Below are 22,323 nucleotides of genomic sequence, written 5' to 3'. Positions count from 1 at the left end.
CAACTTGGCCAGGAAGCGTTGAGGATCAGTGCCCAGCTGCATCTGGAACAATTTGCCATCTTGAAAAGCGATCAGCTTGAAGGGATGTCCCCTGGCGTAGCGCACATTGTTTGTGCTTAGGATATCCATAACAGGTTTCCACTATTTTCTCCGCTGGAGGGTCACAGGTGCCAGGTCTCGATAGATGGAGAGGGTATGCCCCTGATGGTGTATGGGGTCCTCTCAGCTCCGCTGCATAACTGCCTCTATGGTCGGTTGCAAGAAATGGACTATAATGTCCCTTCGTTGTGCTGCTTTCGCCCTTTGTGCCCTCAGGGCAGTGTTCGCCCTGTCAATGTGCCAGAGTGCCTTCGGAATATCAGGTAGCAGGGGCTTGAGTATGGCGTGTACTGTGTCTGTGAGCCGGCCCTCTCCAGATCTCTCCGGCAGACTGTGGATCCGAATGTTGTTCTGGCGGGATCTATTAGCTAGATCCTCCAGGGCTGCCTCCGCCGTCTCCAGCCGTGCAGTTAGATTTGTGACATGCGTCACCGTGACTGTGGTCTCCACCCGCTGCTCAAGTACTGCCGTCCGTGCCCCCAGCGCGTGGATTTCCGCCTTGAGCCCTGCTTCAGCGGTACCTCTTGGCCGGCCTGCGATCGGAGAGTGCACGGGCTCAGACCGCTGCCATCTTGCGGCTCGTGGTGAGCAGAGCGGGAGGCTGCGAGCATATCTAGGACCGTGGCAGTCCAGGCTGCTCTTTCATCCATCTAGCATGATGGTGTAGTGGAGACCTGGAATTTTGCAGTACAAAGTGCTTTTGTTAGCTGTTGGCAACGGGGTTTCAGAGGAGCTCTACTGGGACATGTCCAGCTTGCTCCCTGGTCAGGCCACGCCCCCCTTGGTTTGGCTATTTTGGCCTTACATTTGGAATCGACTTTCGTGAATAGTCCTGGCTCCGATATTGGTTTAAATATAAGATTCAGTGTACGCTCCAGCTGCTATAGACCCATAGCTCCCATGATGCAATACATGCTGGGGTCCCCCCTGTACCTATTTACCTTGTGCTGTGTGCATTATCCTCGCTGAATATCACTGTACGTGCAATAAGTCTGTCCAGCCCAGTGCAAGGACGAATAGTTATACCATAAATTGTCACCATGTCACCCTTTATGACAATTATGACAGGGCAGCCAGCTTGTGATTTGCTTCTTTGGTTCATAGTGCAGACCTGCCCTATTATTATTATTATTATTATTATTATTAATAATTGTAGATTGTGTCCTTTCCAGCAGTCTTCTAATATGACATATTCTGTCCAGCGACTCCATCTCGGAGTCCCTTCCTCTCTCAGTAGACACACATTGTCCCTGCAGCGATGCACGCTGTTTGGAGAGAATGTACGCTTGAATGAAGATCATTTTGAAGATGCTGTAGGTATTCTCAATGCCCGTGCCGCCAGCCATTAATGATCTTTTGAAGCCGTCACGTCCTTTGAAGCCTTTGCAGTTCAGTATACTCAATAAATCTGTGTCGTGACCTGCACAGGCCAAAATAATTCTCATTTGAATGTTAATGAATCCGCTTTTTCTCTGTGCCAGTGGGGGCAGGAGTTTTAATAATTCCCCAGGATTCTTCCCTCCCATTAAGCTGTTTCTTCTTGCTTAGAGGGATTTGATTGGCTTTTACTGCCCGAGAGGGAGGGGCTTTTAGAAGCCATTTAATTAATTAAGCAGTCTTTGCGCTACATGTCACACTGTTCATGGATCAAATAACCACAAACCAATTGGATGACTCTAGCATCACATTTACTGGAGACACAGCTACAGGGCAGCATTCACAGTACTGGGACCCTTCAGGGGTTCCCTAGTGGTGATATATGGTATTGCACAGGGGTCACTCCATTCATGCATTCAGAGATCTTCCCTGCTCATAGGTAAAAATGTTCCATGCCAGAAATCCCATGATCCCCCGCTGGTTGGCCAGCCTCAGGGTAGTGGTGATTAATCTTGGAGCTGAACTATATTTCCCATCATGCTCTGCAAGCCGCCAGGGATAGCCATCACTAGTTTAGAATGTTGGCTTGCTAGGGTTTGTGGAAGTTACTGTTGAAATCCACATTCCCGACACTCTAAATGCTAAAAACAAAAAACAATACCTTTTTTTTGATTTATGGCATTTGAAGGATGTTTTTCGCTGACAAACTGAATTTGATGTATTTTCATTTGATGGGTAAAGAATCTCCTCCGTGTACATTATAAACCCATGCTCTGCCTTGTGCCCGTAGATAGAACTATATGGAGTAAGGAGGCCTCCTCTGCGTGCGTCCACGTGGGTGTCTTCAGACTTGATTAGCCAGCATCCCACAATGCTGAGTGGGCAACCATGACTAGTGCAATCTGAATCTCTACTCAGCATTGTGGTAGCCAGCAATGTTTGTGTTTCTTTATACCCTTATACCACCAACATCGACATAGAGGCAGGAAATCTATTTTTACATTTCCTCCCAATATCCTAATACGCCATAAAGTGCCACTCTGCACAACGTTCTTTAAAGGGGAACTGTCCCTTTATCCGGAAATACACCGTTCAATAAAACATTCAGTGTTTGCCGTGACATTTTTCCCATGAGATGCTCAGTTTGTTTTCCAAAATTAATTTTAAAGATTTATCAATTGACGTCACAAATCCAAAGAAATTTCCAAAAAAAAAGTAACAGGCAATCGAAAACAATATGCACAAATGTGTAAATCCTTATAAATGAAATTCAAAGAAAACTAGAAAATCCAGCAGCCGTCACAAAAATGTAAAAAAAACAAAGAAAAATAACTAAAATACCCAATACGGTAGCAATGCGCTCAGATTTATACTTAACAAATAATCTTCATAAATGTATCATAATCTGTGCATAATAACACAAACAATATATAGTGCAGACCATCTAGCTTATAAATACTCACATGTACCGGAGCCCCTTTACCCCTGGCACTTCCACTGGCTCTTCCACACTTAAAGGGAGACCAATAGAGACCACAAACCCAATGGCGTAATATCCAACTTCTTTAGTTTTAAAAACCAAAGTTAAAATTGCTCACTTCCCACCCAGGTAACTCCCAATCACATTAAAGGGACACTAAAGGCATCCAGACCACTTCAGCTCATTGACGTGGTCTGGGTGCACTGTCCCAGATTCCTTAACCCCAGTGGCGTCACTAGGGTTAGTGTTGTCACGATTACTATATGACCCAACACACAGAACTATGTAAAACACAATGAACAAGGATAACATATTCCGGCCTTAGAATGGCCGGACTTAACGTAAATAAAGAATGGTCAAAATACTAGCCGAGTGTGTGTGTGTAAAGATGCGTTGTGTGTTTCTGTGTATGTGAAAGGGTGCATTGTGTATATGTGTAGTTTGAAATAGAGGGTTTGTGGCCCCTCTGTGTGTCTTTCCCCTCCCACCCCAGGTCCCTCTGTGCGTCTCATTTGTTGGGGCCCCTAGGAATGGCCATAGTGCTGACCTTATTGGAGCCATGTGCTGTTTTTTTAGCATCTTTATATATCATACTATAATCAAATTAATAGGCATCCGTTTTAAGTTTTCACGTATGCAACAACGGACTGAACAAAAAGCCTTTAGAATTTTTGTCACTAAATTGCTAATTGAGGAGAATTACGCATTGTAAGCCAAAATGGCCAAATTGTAAAAATTCTCTATATTTAGTAAAGAATCAACTCCAGTATTGATCGCCCTCAAAGGGTTTATTTGAATAAAAGGTGTTAATACTTGGGGTCTGTCCTGACTAAATCACAGGAAGGTTATATCAGAACACTATCGCTCTGCCAAATCTTCATCTAATTAGGAACAAACAATCCCACCCAACGATAAAAACTTGGCACAAATACGGCCGTAGATGTGTTTCTAACAAATGCAGGAATACGCCCTGTCAGCTGCCATTAGCGCCCTTACCATTTGTTGATGAATATTTAGCAATTAGTTTGATGTGACCTACATTCTTCGCTGAAGCTCTTCATTAACCCTTTAAGAGGCAAATGGACATTGGTCCCCACTTTCAATCCATAGGCTAATAAATATTGTTGGCCATCAATGCACAGGTTAAATGGTTATTTTATGATGACGGATGACAGGTTAAACAGAGCAGAAACCCTGATGTAAAAATATTGCGTAAAGAGTGACTGAGCATCAAAGAAAATGTACTTAATATTCGTCAGCCCTGCGGTCAGCCATCTCTGGCGTATTGATAGGTGCTTTAAACAGAAAAACTGTCATTTAGATTTAGTCTTTTTTTTCCTTCGTTTTTTTTTTTTTAGACCGTATTTTATTGTATCCTCTATTTTACAGCGGAGAATTTGCCATGTCATGGGATGCCACTTACTCACCATAGCACAGTGTTCCCACCTGGTCCGTATGCACTCTCAGGCTTGGAGTCCACAGTTAAAGCTGGCTCGGACCCAGGACCGGTGCTAGGATTTTTAGTTACACAGGCGAAGATGTCTTTTGGTGCCCCCCCACCCTCGTTTAAAATAAGGTTCATACAAACACAGAAATAATTATACAGAGACATACAGACACAGACAGAGACATACATGCATACAGAGACATGCAGGCATATAAAGACATACATACAGAGGCATAACATCATACAGACACATACATACATACATAGACATACAGAAGCATACATACAGAGACATCCAGGCATACAGACACATACACGCATACAGAGACATACCGTCATACAGACACATACATATATACAGGTATACAGAGACATACAGGCATACAGACACATACGTACAAAGACATACAGGCATACAGACACATAGATTTGTACATACAGAGACATACAGGCATACGGACACATACATTTGTACATACAGAGACATACAGGCATACAGAAACATACAGACAAAGACATACAGGCATACAGAGACCTACATACATACAGAGACATACATACATACATACATACAGAGACATACATACATACATACATACATACATACAGAGACATACACAATTACATACTTACATCAGTTCAATCTTGTCCCCTGGATGCATGCTGTCTGGCTCCTTGGAGTCCTGTCCTGCAGCCCAGCCCCATCACTGGGCGCCAGCCGCGCTGTGTGGTACACAGGGAGCAGGGATATGATGTCATTCATATCCTCGCCCCCTCCACACAGCCTGCGGCAGACACCAGGGTAGGTGTAGTGGCGTACACATGACCCATGGGGCCCCAGTGCGCAAATTGATCCGTGCCCCCCCCCCCCCCCACGCTTACTCTGCGCGGGCCGAGGCCGCAACACATGGCGGCGGTCACCTGGTCGCAGGGGTTGCAGGGCTGTGACCCCTGCGACCGCGGTATGTACGCCAGTGCATGCAGATGCACACACACTTAAAGGACCACTACAGACACCCAGATCACATCAGCTCAATGAAGTGGTCTGGGTGTCAGGTCCCTCTAGTTTTAAGACCACCCAGGTGCAGTGTAAAATAAGAATAAAAAGAATAGTTACTTCCTTTTCTGGTCAGATATAACAAAAGGATTCCTCTCAATCCTCACAGTACATATAAGGTAAAACAGAATATATCTAGACCTATAAAAAAATAAAAGAAAGCGCTCATAGGGGATTAACGTTAGACCATAAGTGTCCCCTTGGATTTATGTCACACTTACAGAATATCTGTATTTTTCAAGCTCATCAAATTGGTGGATCTCCCCAGATTCCTCGAAATTAGGATAGTAGATTAAGCATGCAAAAGATAAAAAATATCATAGTGCAGCACTGTTTGAAAAGTAAAATCACAGCTTTTAATGGTTACACTTACAATATAGTAGTGGTAAAAAGGCTCATCAAAATGATTCTGTTTTCTTCCATCAATGTGGGGCCAAAACGTCCTTATAAAGAGGTCAGGCAGGCAAAACAGATATACAGTTATAAAATAATAAAATGCCAATCAAATAAAAAGTCTCAAGACTTGAGACTTTTTATTTGATTGGCATTTTATTATTTTATAACTGTATATCTGTTTTGCCTGCCTGACCTCTTTATAAGGACGTTTTGGCCCCACATTGATGGAAGAAAACAGAATCATTTTGATGAGCCTTTTTACCACTACTATATTGTAAGTGTAACCATTAAAAGCTGTGATTTTACTTTTCAAACAGTGCTGCACTATGATATTTTTTATCTTTTGCATGCTTAATCTACTATCCTAATTTCGAGGAATCTGGGGAGATCCACCAATTTGATGAGCTTGAAAAATACAGATATTCTGTAAGTGTGACATAAATCCAAGGGGACACTTATGGTCTAACGTTAATCCCCTATGAGCGCTTTCTTTTATTTTTTTATAGGTCTAGATATATTCTGTTTTACCCTCTAGTTTTAACCCTGCAGCTGAAAACATAGCAGTTTCAGAGAAACTGCTATGTTTCACCGAGGGTTAATCCAGCCTCTAGTGGATGTCTCACTGACAATGCGTGCGCGGCAAGAGCATTCGGAGCTGAGAGGCGGAGGGATCCCCAGCGCCAAGGGAGTCCGGCGCTAGAGAAAGGTAAGTGCTGAAGACACACACACACTCTCACGAACAGATGCATACACACCAGCTAACAGACACACATTTACTGACAGACACACTCAGCGACAGACATACATACACACTCACTTACAAAACATACACTCTCACTGACAAACACACACTCACTAACAGACATCAAACAGACTCACTAATACACACACAAACACACTCAGTAAGAGACACACAGTAACACACTCACTGACACTCACTAGCAGACACACACTGACACTCACTAGCAGACACACACTGACACTCACTAGCAGACACACACTGACACTAGCAGACATACTCACCGACACTAGCAGACACACTCACCGACACTAGCAGACACACTCACCGACACTAGCAGACACACTCACCGACACTAGCAGACACACTCACCGACACTAGCAGACACACTCGCTGACACTAGCAGACACACTCGCTGACACTAGCAGACACACTCGCTGACACTAGCAGACACACTCACTGACACTAGCAGACACACTCACTGACACTAGCAGACACACTCACTGACACTAGCAGACACACTCACTGACACTCACTAGCACTCACTAGCAGACACTCACTAGCACTCACTAGCAGACACACTCACTGACACTAGCAGACACACACACTGACACTCACTAGCAGACACACACACTGACACTCACTAGCAGACACACTCACTGACACTCACTAGCAGACACACTCACTGACACTCACTAGCACTCACTAGCAGACACACACACTGACACTCACTAGCAGACACACTCACTGACACTCACTAGTAGACACACTCACTGACACTCACTAGCAGACACTAACACTCACACTAACACTTTTCTTTTCTGTCATGTTGTTTCTTTGCTATTTAATGCAAAATAAATCCATGTTCAGTATATACATAAATCCAACTCACAGTACCTAAATAAATTACATTTTATATACATTAGAAAAAAAAACACTCACACTAACACGTTTGTTTTTTTAATTTAATCCCCCAGCCTCCTTACCTTGTTGGAGTGCTGAAGGGATTCCCTGGGGTCCAGTGGTGCTGCTGGGCTCCTGGGTGGGCGGGTGGGCAGGTAGGCAGGCTGGCAGGCGGGCACACGCGCGAGGGAGCACTTTCCCATGTGTGCTTCCTCTTCAGCTCCGTCACGCGCCGCATACTGATACCGGAGCCGGAAGATGACGTCATCTTCCGGCGCCGGCATCCCTATGCGGTGCGCGAGGGAGCTGAAGAGGAAGCACACATGGGAGAGTGCTCCCTCGCGCGCCCGCAGAATCGGGCGCTCGGCCACGCTACAATAGGTCGTCGGTTGGAGGGGAGCGCAGTGCGCTTCCCTCCTTCCGGTCAGCCTGATTTTGCGCCCCCAGGGCCGGTGCGCCCTAAGGCGGCCGCCTGGGCCGCCTTACGGTAGCGCCGGCCCTGCTCGGACCGCTGGGTGATGCACGGTACAATGAGATCTCAGTTACTGTGACTACATGTAGATTCCCCATTCTCTTTTCTCCTGTTTAGCCGCCATTACTGCTGTATCACAGCGCTAAATGCAGTTCATCCATCGCAGCCAGGGTTGGTTTTAATTGTTGTCAGCGCATGTATGTGAACTCTGTCTTAGGGAAATAACATAACCAGCTCAAAGTGGGAGATACGGAAAAAGCCCTCAAACAGACAAAAAAATAAATATATATTGATCTTTATAAATGAATGACTGTTTACCTTTCAGGATGAGTCAAATATTATCAAGATTTACAATATTACGAGTAAGCCTCCATTTTGTTAAGTTTCATTCATTTTTATGCGTTTATTTAATAAAGTGATCGTTCAAATTGAGTTTAAAATGTCAGGGGGAAAAAAGCCGAACTGGAAAAATTCTCTGTCTGCTTTGCGTCCAGTTTGGGTACGCGGACGTTAAATTTAAAATGGACTCTATAGTAAATAACCTTCAAGTCACTGGTGACTTTCTCCTACAGCTGCTTTGTTTTGTTTTTTAAATACCTAAAACAAAGGGGATATTTGAACCGGGTTTTTGTTCTAATGTGCATTTACTTGTAAATTTTATTTACCTTTGTTTGATGTAGAAAACTTTTTCAGGCTTCCATTGGTTTCATGTTAAGTAGATATGTAACCAGACTTCTCTCCACAGGTGCTAATTCTTTTGGCAAGGGCAGTAAACATATTTCCCCTTTCCTATCTGCTGAACTTTTTCCGTGACCACAAAATCAACCCGAAGATGATGTTCATCATGTGGTTTAGTGGTAAGATCACTTTAACCTTTGATTGTAAATGGAGTCTTTAAAGCACACCAGAGCCAGCCGTGTGAACAGTTTGCAGAACTGACACAATGGATGTCGTTTACATCTAACATTGGAGCTCCTTTTGCACTGTACAAGTGAACTAGCAACCCGTGTTATGTAATTTATGACAAACCTATGGATGATATTCTGACTGTAGGAATAATAGACCCATTGAAACGTCCTTTACTGTGTGGAAGTGGGTGAACTGACATTTGTAACACACTTGCAGGCATTAAAAGAGTGGCCAGTAGCTTCTCACGGAGCGATGTGTTTTTCTACATGCTGGTAATCTGTTTGTTATAATTTTCCTCCCCAGGTTTGCGAGGAGCTATTCCATATGCTCTTAGTCTTCACTTGGAACTTGAACCAATGGAAAAACGTCAGCTGATTGGCACGACTACTATTATCATTGTGCTATTTACCATCTTGCTGATGGGTGGGGGCACCATGCCACTCATCCGCCTGATCGACATTGAGGAACCCAAAGCTCGGAGGAGGAGTAAAAAAGACATCAATCTGAGCAAAACCCAAAAAATGGTTTGTTCCTTTCCTTTTATTTAAAAAATATATATATATATATAAATGTGATGATTATACTTGAGTGTAATTTTATTAAAGACACGGAGGCTCCTATTATGCATATCTCTTTCTTTATTACTCTCAGCAGCAAAGAAACAGAGATAAATAAATAACTGAAATGAACAAAAAAATACAGTGCTCAAGCAACCAATCACATAACACAGGAAGTGACTATAATATGCTTGATGCACCCACAATCCCCTCTTTCTTTGCTGCTCTCAGACCAGTTAAGTACATATATTTTTTCTGCTCTGTGTTTAGTGGTAATTGTTTTGCTTCAATTGCTTGTGTTTTTACTTATTTGCTCCTTTTTATAGCCCTTTGGCTTATTAGGAGCCTACTGCTTTTATTCCCTTTCGTGCTTTATTTGATTCTTTTTCCCCTGTGGTGTGTTCCCCTGGGTGCTGTTATCGCCATGTGCGGCGGTACCGCCACCCGCCCGATCCCTTCTCTCCCGCGAGTCGTGGGTGGTCGTGGGGAGTCTCTTCACCCGACCCTGTTCGGGCACACGCCGGTGAGCCTCCGCTTAGCTCGGCGGCGGCTCCCGAGCGTGTGAAGGTCGGCCCGCGCTGCGCGCGCCCCATCCCCCACTCTCTCCGCCTGTCTCACCTCCCTGCCTCGTGCGGCGGCCATCTTCTACCTCCCGACCTTGATCTCTGGCGGGACATTCGTGCAGACACCCTGTGTCTGCTCTCCTCTTCCTGGACACACCACTGCTTAGGTATTGTGCCGTTTTTTCTTTGATTAATCCATGCTTATGTGATATATGTGGTTTATTATTTGTTTCAATTTAATCTATTCCTTCTCTGTTATACTGTCCCTTTTGGGTTAATAAACCCTGACCACTTTTCTTTTTTCTACTGTGTACCTATTCTCTGTCTCTGTTTTTTCTTACAGATTACCTGTTCTTATTGCCCTTAGTTTAATTCCTCAACTGCAATCATGCAGGATAAGGGTGATGGGCCTGAGGGCCACATTGATGAGTTCCATCAGGGAGTTCCTGAGGAACAAATTGTATCTGAGGAGTTCCAAGCCCTGCTGGACTCCACCATGGCGTCTTCTCTCCAGAGAGCGCTTGCCTCCGCTATGGGGGCTATGTCCTCCTCTTTTTCCCAGACTTTGGTGCAGTCCCTTTTATTGCCCCAGGTGGCTACCCCTGCCTTACAGGGAGCGGGTCCTGCCACTACCCCTGCCTCGCCTGCTGCCCGTAAGGCCAAGGTGAAGGTCAAACACCTCTCCTCCCACTCCATGACGCAGGTTATTCCTGCCCTGACGGACTCGCCTGAGGCAGTCACAGATGGTGCACTACAACTGCGCAAAAGAGCCCCTGGTCGGGCAAAAACGTCCAGATTATGGAAACTGGCTAGATCCCGTGAAGAAAGGTCAGAGAGCGACAGGAGTGAGGAGGATGACTATGAGGAGATGGATTATGCCTCTTATGATGAGGCCGGCTCGGAGGAGGGAGCTCCCCCTGCCGTAGCATCCCGTACTGGGGGCGCTATTCCTGCTCAGGGTGTTACTGCCCAGGGGGCGAGCGGCGGCGCAGTACTTCTGGATCCGCAGGGTAACCCCCTGTTTGATCCGGATGACCTGCGTCATCCTCGCTCAGCTGAGTGGGAACCGCCCGAGCATATTGCCTGTTATATTGCGCACAGGATGCGCACGCCACTCTCTAAGGAGGGTCGCAGTAAACTGCGGACAGAATGCCCTAGACCCTCATTGCCAGGATCGGCGTGTAAGACGCCCGAGGTCGATCCACAGATCGCACAATTCCTTAATAAATCGGGCTGGAAACTGAAAAAAGGCCTAGACTTTTCCCTGAGGAATTGCCAAGACAAGATAATGGACACTCTTGGTCCACTGTCAAAGGCCTATGAGCTTTTGGAATCCGCCAAAGCAGGCGAGTCGGAACTTGACCTGGATGTGGCGATTGGCTGGGTACAGCGTGCCATTTGTCTGCTAGGCAATGCCAATATGGCCGTATCCGCTGAGCGCAGGAAAGCTATCCTGCTCAAAATTGATCCAAAATTGGCTACCATGGCCATATCAGAACCAGGTCCCTCGGCTGAGGGAATGTTGTTTGGCGACAATTTTGTCCAAGATTTGGGATCTTATGTGAAAACTTTCACCGCCATTGATAAGGCCCAAGCTAACATGAAGAGGGTGTTTTCCCCTAGAGTTTTTGGAGGGGCCAGGCGCAACAGGAGCCGTCCACCCGGCCGAGGATTCAGGGGTTCGTTTCGAGCTCAGAGAGGCTCCTTCTTCCCTTCAAGGAATTTCCAGGAGCCCAGACCGGCTGCGTTCTTCCCCTCCAGAGGGAGACCCTGAAACCCCCGCTATCCAAGAGGTGCCTCGTCGGGCAGACGCCGTTATGGTGAGTACCCCTTTTTTCCCTCATGCTCAAGAGTGGGTGGCGGGCAGATTGGCGTGGGCTGCCTTAACAACAGATGATTGGGTTCTCCAAACAGTAAAGGGTTACCATATAGACTTTGTGTCCATGCCTGTTCAGCTTTCTGTTCCCAGGGAGCTGTCGCTCGCTCGAGATCAAGAAGAACTGATCTCCTTGGAGATTGTGGAACTTTGCACCAAGGGTGCGATACAAGAGGTCCCGTTCACTCACCGAGGGTTTACGAGCAACCTCTTTTTGGTCCCGAAGAAAGAAGGAGGTGGGCGTCCCGTCATCAACCTCCGCCCCCTCAACGCCTTTCTTCAATATCGACATTTTTCCGGATGGAAGGCATCCATTGTCTTCGGGACCTCCTACAGGAGTCCGACTGGCTGGCCAAACTGGACCTCAAGGACGCCTATTTTACGGTTCCCATAACCAAGGAACACAGAGATTTTCTCCAGTTCACCTGGAAAGTGAGACGATGGAAGTTTACATGTCTGCCATTCTGACTCTCCTCGGCCCCCTGGTGTTTCACCAAGGTCATGAAGCCGGTGGTGTCCTTCCTCTGGAGCCGTGGAGTGCGTCTGATTATCTACTTGGATGACATCTTGCTGATGGCTCAATCAAAAGAATAATTACAGGTTCATGTCTCATGGACTACGTCCTTACTGCAGAACCTAGGTTTTCTCATCAATTGGGAAAAATCGGTGTTAAACCCCACTCAGTCGATAGAATTCCTGGGGTTTACAGTGTTTTCCATCCAGCAGTTCCTATTCCTTCCGGAGTCCAAGATGAAGGCCATCAAAGAGATCAGGCGTACGTTACGTGCAGACGATCTCTCTATCCGACATCTGGCGAGGGTGATCGGCCTTTTGGCCACTTCAATACAGGCAATATTTCCTGGACCACTCCATTATTGGGCCCTTCAGCGATTAAAGGGCTCTCACCTGCGTGCAGGCCAATCTTACGAGATGAGAGTGAGGCTGGACGACGAGTCCAGGGACGAACTGACCTGGTGGTTGGCCCACATGGACGCCTGGAACGGGAGAGCTATATTCGGATCCATCCTAGTCGTCGTGATAGAATCAGATGCCAGCTTACACGGCTGGGGTGCACGTTGTGGTACCGCGTCTACCGGAGGCAGATGGTCAGATCAAGAGCGGACACTCCACATCAATTGCCTGGAACTATTGGCAGGGGCATTCGCTATTCGCAGCCTTACACCAGAACTTACGAATTGTTGCGTGATGCTCAGGATGGACAACGTGTCTGCGGTGCGTTACATCAACCACCTGGGAGGCACGAAATCACGTATGTTAGCTCTCATGGTGAAGGACTTCTGGCGGTTCTGCCTTCGCAACAACATTTCTGTGCAGGCGGAACATATACCGGGACTAGACAATTCGACGGCCGATTGGAATTCACGCTACTTAAAGGACCACTCTAGTGCCAGGAAAACATACTCGTTTTCCTGGCACTAGAGTGCCCTGATGGTGCCCCCACCCTCATGGACCCCCTCCCGCCCGGCTCTGGAAAGGGGAAAGGGGTTAAATCTTACCTTTTTCCAGCGGTGGGCGGAGAGCTCTCCTCCTCCGATCCTCCTCTTCTCCTCCCCGTCGGCTGAATGCGCACGCGCGGCAAGAGCTGCGCGCGCATTCAGCCGGTCACATAGGAAAGCATTCATAATGCTTTCCTATGGACGCTGGCGTGCTCTCACTGTGAAAATCACAGTGAGAATCACGCAAGCGCCTCTAGCGGCTGTCAGTGAGACAGCCACTAGAGGACATAGGGGGAAGGCTTAACCCATTCATAAACATAGCAGTTTCTCTGAAACTGCTATGTTTATGAAAAAATGGGTTAACCCTAGAAGGACCTGGCACCCAGACCACTTCATTAAGCTGAAGTGGTCTGGGTGCCTAGAGTGGTCCTTTAACCCCTTAAGGACACATGACATGTGTGACATGTCATGATCCCCTTTTATTCCAGAAGTTTGGTCCTTAAGGGGTTAAGAGACTCTGGAGATTGGCACTTACACGCTGCGACGTTCCAGGGATTGAATAAAATATGGGGCCCATTCGAAGTGGACCTCTACGCGTCCCGTCTCAACACACAAGTGCCCAAGTTCTTCAGTTGGAGACCAGATCCGGCAGCAGTGGCGACGGATGCATTCCTTCAGGAGTGGCCGAATGCTCGAATTTACGCTTTTCTCCCGTTCAACCTGATAGCTCGCACGCTATCTAAACTGACTCGACATGACTGCTCGATGGTATTGATCGTGCCTGTACTTCAGGCCTTTGTTCCCTCGGTTACTGGAGTTGACCGCGGATTACCCACGACTGATACCAACCTTCCCGAATCTCCTGAGGGATCCGGATGGCAACTCGCACGAGTTAGTGGATCGCGGCCTTCTACGTCTAATGGCATGGCCCCTTTCAGGGGACCCTGGACTATCGCGGGAGTTCCGCAATCAACTCTCGACCTCCTCGACAATGCATGGGCACCAGGTACTCGAGTGGCATACTGATCCACCTGGCAAATCTGGTCTAGTTGGTGCATGGGACGGTCAGTGGATCCCGTATCTGCCCCTTTGCATATGATCGTGGAATTCCTTACTGAGATGTTTGAATCTGGGAAGGCTTATCGCACCATTAATTTATGTCGATCTGCTATATCAGCTGGGCATCAAGGTTTGGATGGTTCGCCTGTAGGGCGTCACCCCTTCGTATGCCGACTACTCAAAGGGATTAGTCTCGCTAGACCACCCTGTGCGAGATTCACTGCCTTTTGGGACGTGAATGTGGTCCTACGATTTTTGTCCTCTTGGTATCCGAATCAAGATCTGACACTGAAACAGCTGTCGGCTAAGGTGGTCATGCTGTTATGTTTGATTTCTTGTAAGAGGGTTTCGGATGTTCGAGCACTTGACTGGAATGCCATTGCGTTTACCCCGGAAGGCATCTCCTTTAACATATCCAGAAGGACGAAGTCGACTTCAAAAGTGTTCGTCTACCCTAGATTCCAGGCTAATCCTGCACTCTGTCCAGTTGAGTGCCTACAGGCCTATCTGGAGGTTACTCGACCGTTGCGATCTCCGGATGTATGCCCTTTGTTCATTTCGTTTCGAGCCCCACACCTTCCGGTGTCTACCCCTACGTTGGCAAGATGGGTACGGGAGTTGTTGACTCTGGCCGGAATCGATACGTCCAGATTCACCCCTTATTCAGTCCGTGGAGCTATGGCCTCCAAGGCCTCGGCAATGGGCTGCCGCTTGGAAGATATTCTACGTGCAGCGGATTGGTCACGGGAATCGACTTTTCGTGATTTCTACTTTGAACTTGCATAATAGGAGCCTCCGTGTCTTTAATAAAATTCCCAGATTTTACTATTAACATGACGTAAAGTCATGATTTTATTAAAGACACGGAGGCGAGTATTATTCCCACCCGCCCACCCGGTTGTGGTTGGAAATTGGCTGGTATGGTGGGTAGATATGGTAAGTTCTCTATTGGAAGTTTTGGTTTAAATGTTTCATTATCTGACATTATATGTATTGGAGAATTGCGTTTATTCTACCGCATGATATATTAACATATTTTAAGGGGTGGGGAGTTGGGCTTGACTTAGTGATTTAATTGATTGTCAGTACGCACATACAGTTTGGAGCCCAGATATTACCATATTTTTTCTATGTCTCCTTTAAGCCTGAATTTATTGTGATTTCCATGTTGGAGATGCTGTTGGCTACGATAGCCGAAGTTGGATTTTCTACGTTTTGGTCTTCATTATCCGCAAAATAGGGGATTGTGGGTGCATCAAGCATATTATAGTCACTTCCTGTGTTATGTGATTGGTTGCTTGAGCACTGTATTTTTTTGTTCATTTCAGTTATTTATTTATCTCTGTTTCTTTGCTGCTGAGAGTAATAAAGAAAGAGATATGCATATTACTCGCCTCCGTGTCTTTAATAAAACCATGACTTTACGTCATGTTAATAGTAAAATCTGGGAATTGTGTAAGTATATCTGTCACGTCTTGAGATGTTTAATAACATGCTTACTTATCCCTGTTTTTAACAAATATTTTAATATTTTTTGTAAATCTTTATGTTGTGAAATATATATCAAACAGAAATTACATTACATAAATCCGATCAGCGTATTGATGAGAACATGCAGGGCTTAAAGAAAAAGAAAGTATCGGATTATGTCCATCTTTATTACACACATACATTTACTTATCCAGTCTCTCACGTTTTTCCACCATACCACACACCTTCTCTCTGAAAGGCAACAAATGCCCAGGCACTAAACATAAAACCATTTGGCATTGCATCAATCCCATTATTTTTTAACAAATATTTATGGCTCCTTATCCTGCAATGGTGCACCCTTATTTTAGCTCCCTGTCAATCATTGTTATAAGCTCCGCCCATTACACCTGGCAGTCAGCATAGAGAGAGCCACCTCCAGCTTAGCTCCCTGTCAATCATTGTTATAAGCTCCGCCCATTACACCTGGCAGTCAGCATAGAGAGAGCCACCTCCAGCTTAGCTCCCTGTCAATCATTGTTATAAGCTCCGCCCTTTACACCTGGCAGTCAGTATAGAGAGAGCCGCCTCCATCTTAGCTCCCTGTCAATCATTGTTATAAGCTCCGCCCTTTACACCTGGCAGTCAGTATAGAGAGAGCCACCTCCATCTTAGCTCCCTGTCAATCATTGTTTTTTTAGGATTCATTGGGTTTATTTACTAACCTGGAAACTGCATAAAAACTGCCTAAAAAGCAGAATTGGAAAAGTCCTTCAACTCCACTCTTTGCATCTAATTTGGGATAACATTGCCGTTCTGGTCGGAATTCTTCCAAATTCCTTTTGAAGTGAATGCACCCCACCAGTATCTATTGATTTATGTTCAGTTTTAATTTACATATAAAAAAACAAACCTAAAATGAATCGCGGGACAGAAAGTGTAAAAATTCCAACTGTGATAAATCGTAACTTAAAGCGACAATGTCCGTAAAACTTTGGGGATTATTTACTAAACGGCTATCTGACAAGATCTTGCTACTGTTCTACCTCCTGCTATTATGGGCTGGATTTTAACGCTGTGCTGATAACTCATTGTAAAGTAAATAAATAATAATAACTAATGTTAAAGAGGCATCGTTATCCCAGCTAAGGCCTTATCAAGGAATGGACATCCATCTGAGCTGCTCAAACCTCTGGTTTACAGGTTGAATCCCCATCAACCCATGCTCTCTGCTTCCTGGGACAATAATATTACAGAAATTGAGTTAGGTAATTGTAATCGCTAAATCCTAGAACAAAGCCCGTTTTACGATGCACAGAATATTATTGGTTTTCTGGAATATTTAATATGGATCTAGATATAATTTTGGAAATTATACATTAAGATGTTTCACTCAGTGGGCTTCCCAAATAGATAAAACATTTGTATTTATTTATAAAATATTTTACCAGGAAGGAAGAATACATTGAGATTTCTCTCGTTTCCAAGTATGTCCCACAAAGTGTGTCCTAAATTCTTACTGGATACTTGAAGTGCCCTGGTGATTTGTTTATTAATGGGGGCAGGTTACTTAGGGAATAAACCGGTTGTGCTCATGTTCCAGAGTAAATATCGTGTTTATAGCCGATATCCGATTTAAGGTGATGCCAACAATCTTACAGGTGACAGTGCCCTCGTCTGGTCACACAAGAATTAGCATGTCCGTACCGAGTGTCAATGGCAAGTTCACCAAGATGGCATTCTGTGAACCATTGCTGGTGTTGTAACAATAACATTTAATTAAAAGGTCCAGTTTCACAGATCATTTTTTTGATCTTTTTAGGGGAACACAATTGAATCGGAACATTTATCAGAACTGACAGAGGAAGAATATGAAGTTCATTACATCAAACAGCATAACCTCAAGGGATTCATGTGGTTGGATGCCAAATATTTAAACCCGTTCTTCACAAGGAGACTGACGCAAGAGGTAAGCCACAAACCAAGCCCCTCCGTAGCATAACGAGAGAAATATTAAACATATTACATTGATTTCTCAAAATGTCAGTCACAACTCATTAACGTCACTTTGCCTCCTTTACATAAATCCACGTTACACTGCATTCTGAACCGACAAATCAGATTTTCATTTTACTAATCTAGAACGAAGGAAGCTGAATCCGCTTTAACATAGTATGAGGTATTCAGCGTGCAGGCAGCCATCTTAAAAATGTATTTACACAATATTTAATAGGTTGGTGGCAAATAGATTGTCTCCAGCTTCCATCCCCTTCAATAATGTGACTGCATGAGGCTTATTAACAAAACAGTTTAATGGACGTCAATAAACCATTTGATAAGATGATAGAGGCGAACGTAGCCTAGCTGTAAAAAAGACCATATCAGAACTCTGCTCGTTCTTTACATTTTTCTAGTAGATTTAGATGCAATATTAACTCATTGTACGATATGCATATTTTGTAATATTAATGTTTATAAAAAGGTCATTTAGGATTCTTTCATAGATGTTTGTTCCTTTTTTTTTTTATAGATTTATCCATGGTTTTAGTTGTCTTTTTTTCCTAGAACATGATGAGCTCCATTGTTTTACACCCGTTTTGTCAGCCCTCTGGTTCCACCTTTATTTATTTTCTTGAAGAGAGACTTAACCTTAACCGTGTTCAATGTTAAAGGGACACTATAGTCCCCTAAATGACTTTAGCTAAATAAAGCAGTTTTAGTGTATAGCTCATTCCCCTGCAATTTCATTGCACAATTCACTGTCATTTAGGAGTTAAATCACTTTGTTTCTGTTTATGCAGCCCTAGCCACACCTCCCCTGGCTATGATTGACAGAGCCTGCATGAAAAAAAAAAACTGGTTTCACTTTCAAACAGATGTAATTTACCTTAAATAATTGTATCTCAATCTCTAAATTGAACTTTAATCACATACAGGAGGCTCTTGCAGGGTCTAGCAAGCTATGAACATAGCAGGGGATAAGAAAATCTTAATTAAACAGAACTTGCAATAAAGAGAGCCTAAATAGGGCTCTCTTTACAGGAAGTGTTTATGGAAGGCTGTGCAAGTCACATGCAGGGAGGTGTGACTCGGGTTCATAAACAAAGGGATTTAACTCCTAAATGGCAGAGGATTGAGCAGTGAGGCTGCAGGGGCATGTGCTATACACCAAAACTGCTTCATTAAGCTAAAGTTGTTCAGGTGACTATAGTGTCCCTTTAACCCCTTAAGGACACATGACATGTGTGACATGTCATGATTCCCTTTTATTCCAGAAGTTTGGTCCTTAAGGGGTTAATTTTGTTGAACAGTTTTAGTCGACTAAACGTTTTGAGATTTAGTCGACTAAAACGAAAACAATTCAGATGACTAAAATACAACTAAAACTAAAATGGCATTTTATTCAAAAGAGTACGACTAAAATGAAATTAATTTGATGACAAAAGTAACACTGCTTAACTGTCCACCCCCCCTACTTCTCTCTATCTCCACCTTCTCCTATTTACTAAAGGGGAATGCTTGTATTTACTATTCCCCATCATTCTGTTCCTAGATCTCTACACACGTGCAGTCCAGACGGCTTCTGTTTTGTAACTGGTCTCCAAGTTCTGTAATTTCCCCCCCATGCTCCCTCCCTCTTGTCAGTCTGCTTCGTAGTATTATGACCATCCAGTGACCTGTAATCCTCACCACCAACATATCAGTCATTCAGCCTAAATAGGCTTGGAACTATGCCAACATTGTATTGTCTGCTATCCCCCCGAATATGCAGAGCTGCTTGTCGGGGCTTTATGTAAATAAATGAGACCTAAAAGCGAGCCATTTAGCCAATGTGCGGAATAAGTCAGAATTCCCATCCAAGTTAATGCCTCTGCTTCTAATTTAGGATCTTCACCATGGCCGGATACAGATGAAAAGCCTGACCAACAAATGGTACGAGGAGGTGCGTCAGGGACCTTCTGGATCTGAGGATGATGAGCTGGAGCTGCTACAGCGATAGATTAAACACAGGCGTTCTAGACTCTGCGCGTATTTCTGGGCTATATTTCCCTTCAGGTTGGCAGAGCATCATGGGAAATGTGGTCCACAAACCTCTGCACAGCCAATGTTCGGCCTCACTGGACGTCACTCTGCCATTGATAAAGTCGTCCTCTTATGAGGTGGTAAGGACGGAGCATTCAGCTGAACTTTCAGTCCCGTCATCACATGTTTTTCTTTCACTCACTGCAAGTCGACAGACCTGTCTGACCCACTGGGATTTTCTAATGTAGCTCTATTGCCTCATTGTCAGAGGTCGACACAGGACCTTTGTAGATGGTGTGATTGAGTAAGTTTGTGTGTTTGGAGACTGTGTATGCGTACACAGATTGAAAAATGAGGGTTTTTTTTAAGTATGATTGTTGTATGATTATTTTAGACTTTATTTTACTTCTGTTACAATGTTTTTTTTTTGTTTTTGTTTTTATTGATGTTTGCTAACCAACACGACAGGGAGGGGCACGCTGCTTAGACGCCCCAAAATAGCAACAGCTGGACAAGCGCTGAACCAAATTAGATTATTATTTAATTTAAACGAAACTATTGTTTCCTATTACTTGTTTCTAAAAAAATCTGAGAAAAGAGGAAGTTGATGATTCTCGCTGCTCGTTTTATTTCAAAATAAAAATAGCATTTATAAGAAGGTTAAAGTGACTGAAGGGTTACTCCAACAAAAAATAAATGAAAGGCCCAGTTCTCTGTGCAGCCTGAACCTCCTCTGATATCTGTTCCCCTCTCTGTAAGTGATGTATCGAAGGCTCGGTTGAGGGGAGAACTCGTCCGGCACATTGTGCAAGAAAGCTATTCTGGTTTTCTGTAATAAAACAGGCAGCGTTTATATGAAAATTGTTGGAGATTTTAGCGTTGTGTTAACTTAGCTTGTAACAATGGAACATTACCAGATGTGACCGACCGTAACGGCAAGTGAATCGTTTTATTAAGGAGTTCCCAACATGTACATATGTACGTTAGCGAATGAATCACACTGCTCAGAATGTTTCTGCCAATAACGTCACTCTGTGCACTTTACAGGTAGACTTTGAATGTTTCTGTAGGATTTTATAAACTTACCATGTGGAGAGTAATTGTATTTTATTTTAAACAAATGAAACACTGAATTCTATAAAAATGGTGATCTTAGCAGGCTCTTCCAGGAGTTAACGCTAAGTGTGAATTATATTAGTGTGAATGTTAATATTCTGTGATTCTGTGTATGTTAAAGGGACACTAGAGTCACCCAGACCACTTCAGCTCAATGAAGTGTCAGGTCCCTCAGGTTTTAACCCTTCAGAGAAACGGCTATGTTTACATTTGGGGTTAAGCCAGCCTCTAGTGGCTTTCTTCCGGACAGCCACTAGAGGCGCAACTGCGACGCTGGAGGCACATTTCGCCTCCATCGCGCAGAGCGTCCATAGGAAGGCATTGAGAAATGCTTTCCTATGGACACTTTGAAAGCGCGCAGCTCTTGCCGCACATGCGCATTCGGCTCCACTGACGTCGGACGGGGGAGCTGATGTCGGCAGGGGAGGAGAGGTCATCAGCGCCGAGGGAGCCCAGCGCTGGATTAAAGTAAGTAACTGAAGGCTGTGGAGTGTTGTGTAGTCGTCATTTACCATAACCACACCTGCCTTTAGACCAGCCCCCCATTGTTTCTCCTATAGATCACGAGGCATGTTTCTAATATGTAATCTGTATATTTTGGTGAGTTCTCCCCATGGTTCTGCACAAAATGGAAATCCGACCATGCCACGTTAAAGGTAAACATGCACCTCTTATAGTAATTGGTTTACTTTACTGGGAATCTACTGGATTTGTGGCAATAGATGTGAAGATTTTTTGTTTGTTTATTATGGTATCTGGATTATGTAAGTTTTTGCATTTTTGTTGTTAAGATATCACTATTTAAGGATTTAAGCACTGGGTAATGTGTTCCATCCTTTCTGTCTGTCTTTTGAGAATCATATTTATGTAAATTAATTTTAAATTATTTCCACTGACAATTTGCGCCATTGTAGTGACATCCCCAGCTGTCACTGGTTGTATTATAAGGAACCTTTCTGTGACACAAGTATTATGCAAAATACTACTAAAAGGGGACCTGGCATCTTCAAGACGTTTCGCCCATTAAAGATAATTTTACAATTGAATTATACGGTGTGTCTTTATTTATGAAATTGCATTGTCCATTTAGAGATGCTCAATTTATTAATTAAAAAACATTCTACCCTGCATTGCTCGTAACTGCCTTTTATAGGGAAGAATTAAATCTGCAGATCACAGTGGCTGCCACTATACGTAACAATACACAAGATCCAGCGCACTCTCCTATCTACTAAACAGCAACTTCAATGTTGACAGATTTTATTAGTTTTTAAAAGTTTTTTAAAAACACCTAATCTAGGCAAAAAAAATAATGGGGATTTA

General features: G+C 44.3%; 1 protein-coding gene across 3 annotated transcripts in view; it reads left to right on the top strand.

Moving 5' to 3' along the window:
- The window catches only part of SLC9A8 (solute carrier family 9 member A8), a 96,780-nt gene extending 74,734 nt beyond the window's left edge, over positions 1–22,046 (top strand). For all 3 annotated transcript variants that reach the window (XM_063459677.1, XM_063459678.1, XM_063459679.1), the window contains exons 13-16: positions 8,716–8,827; positions 9,183–9,403; positions 17,684–17,830; positions 19,748–22,046. In XM_063459677.1, the coding sequence (XP_063315747.1) occupies positions 8,716–8,827; positions 9,183–9,403; positions 17,684–17,830; positions 19,748–19,861 (594 nt within the window). In that variant the 3' untranslated portion in view covers positions 19,862–22,046. The remainder of the gene's footprint in view (positions 1–8,715; positions 8,828–9,182; positions 9,404–17,683; positions 17,831–19,747) is intronic.
- Positions 22,047–22,323: the final 277 nt, after the last annotated feature.

This window comes from Pelobates fuscus, chromosome 6 (assembly GCF_036172605.1).
Source record: "Pelobates fuscus isolate aPelFus1 chromosome 6, aPelFus1.pri, whole genome shotgun sequence".
In the NCBI taxonomy this organism is placed as follows: domain Eukaryota; kingdom Metazoa; phylum Chordata; class Amphibia; order Anura; family Pelobatidae; genus Pelobates; species Pelobates fuscus.
The sequence above is the reverse complement of the archived record's forward strand: the minus strand, read 5'-3'. Positions and strand labels throughout refer to the sequence as shown.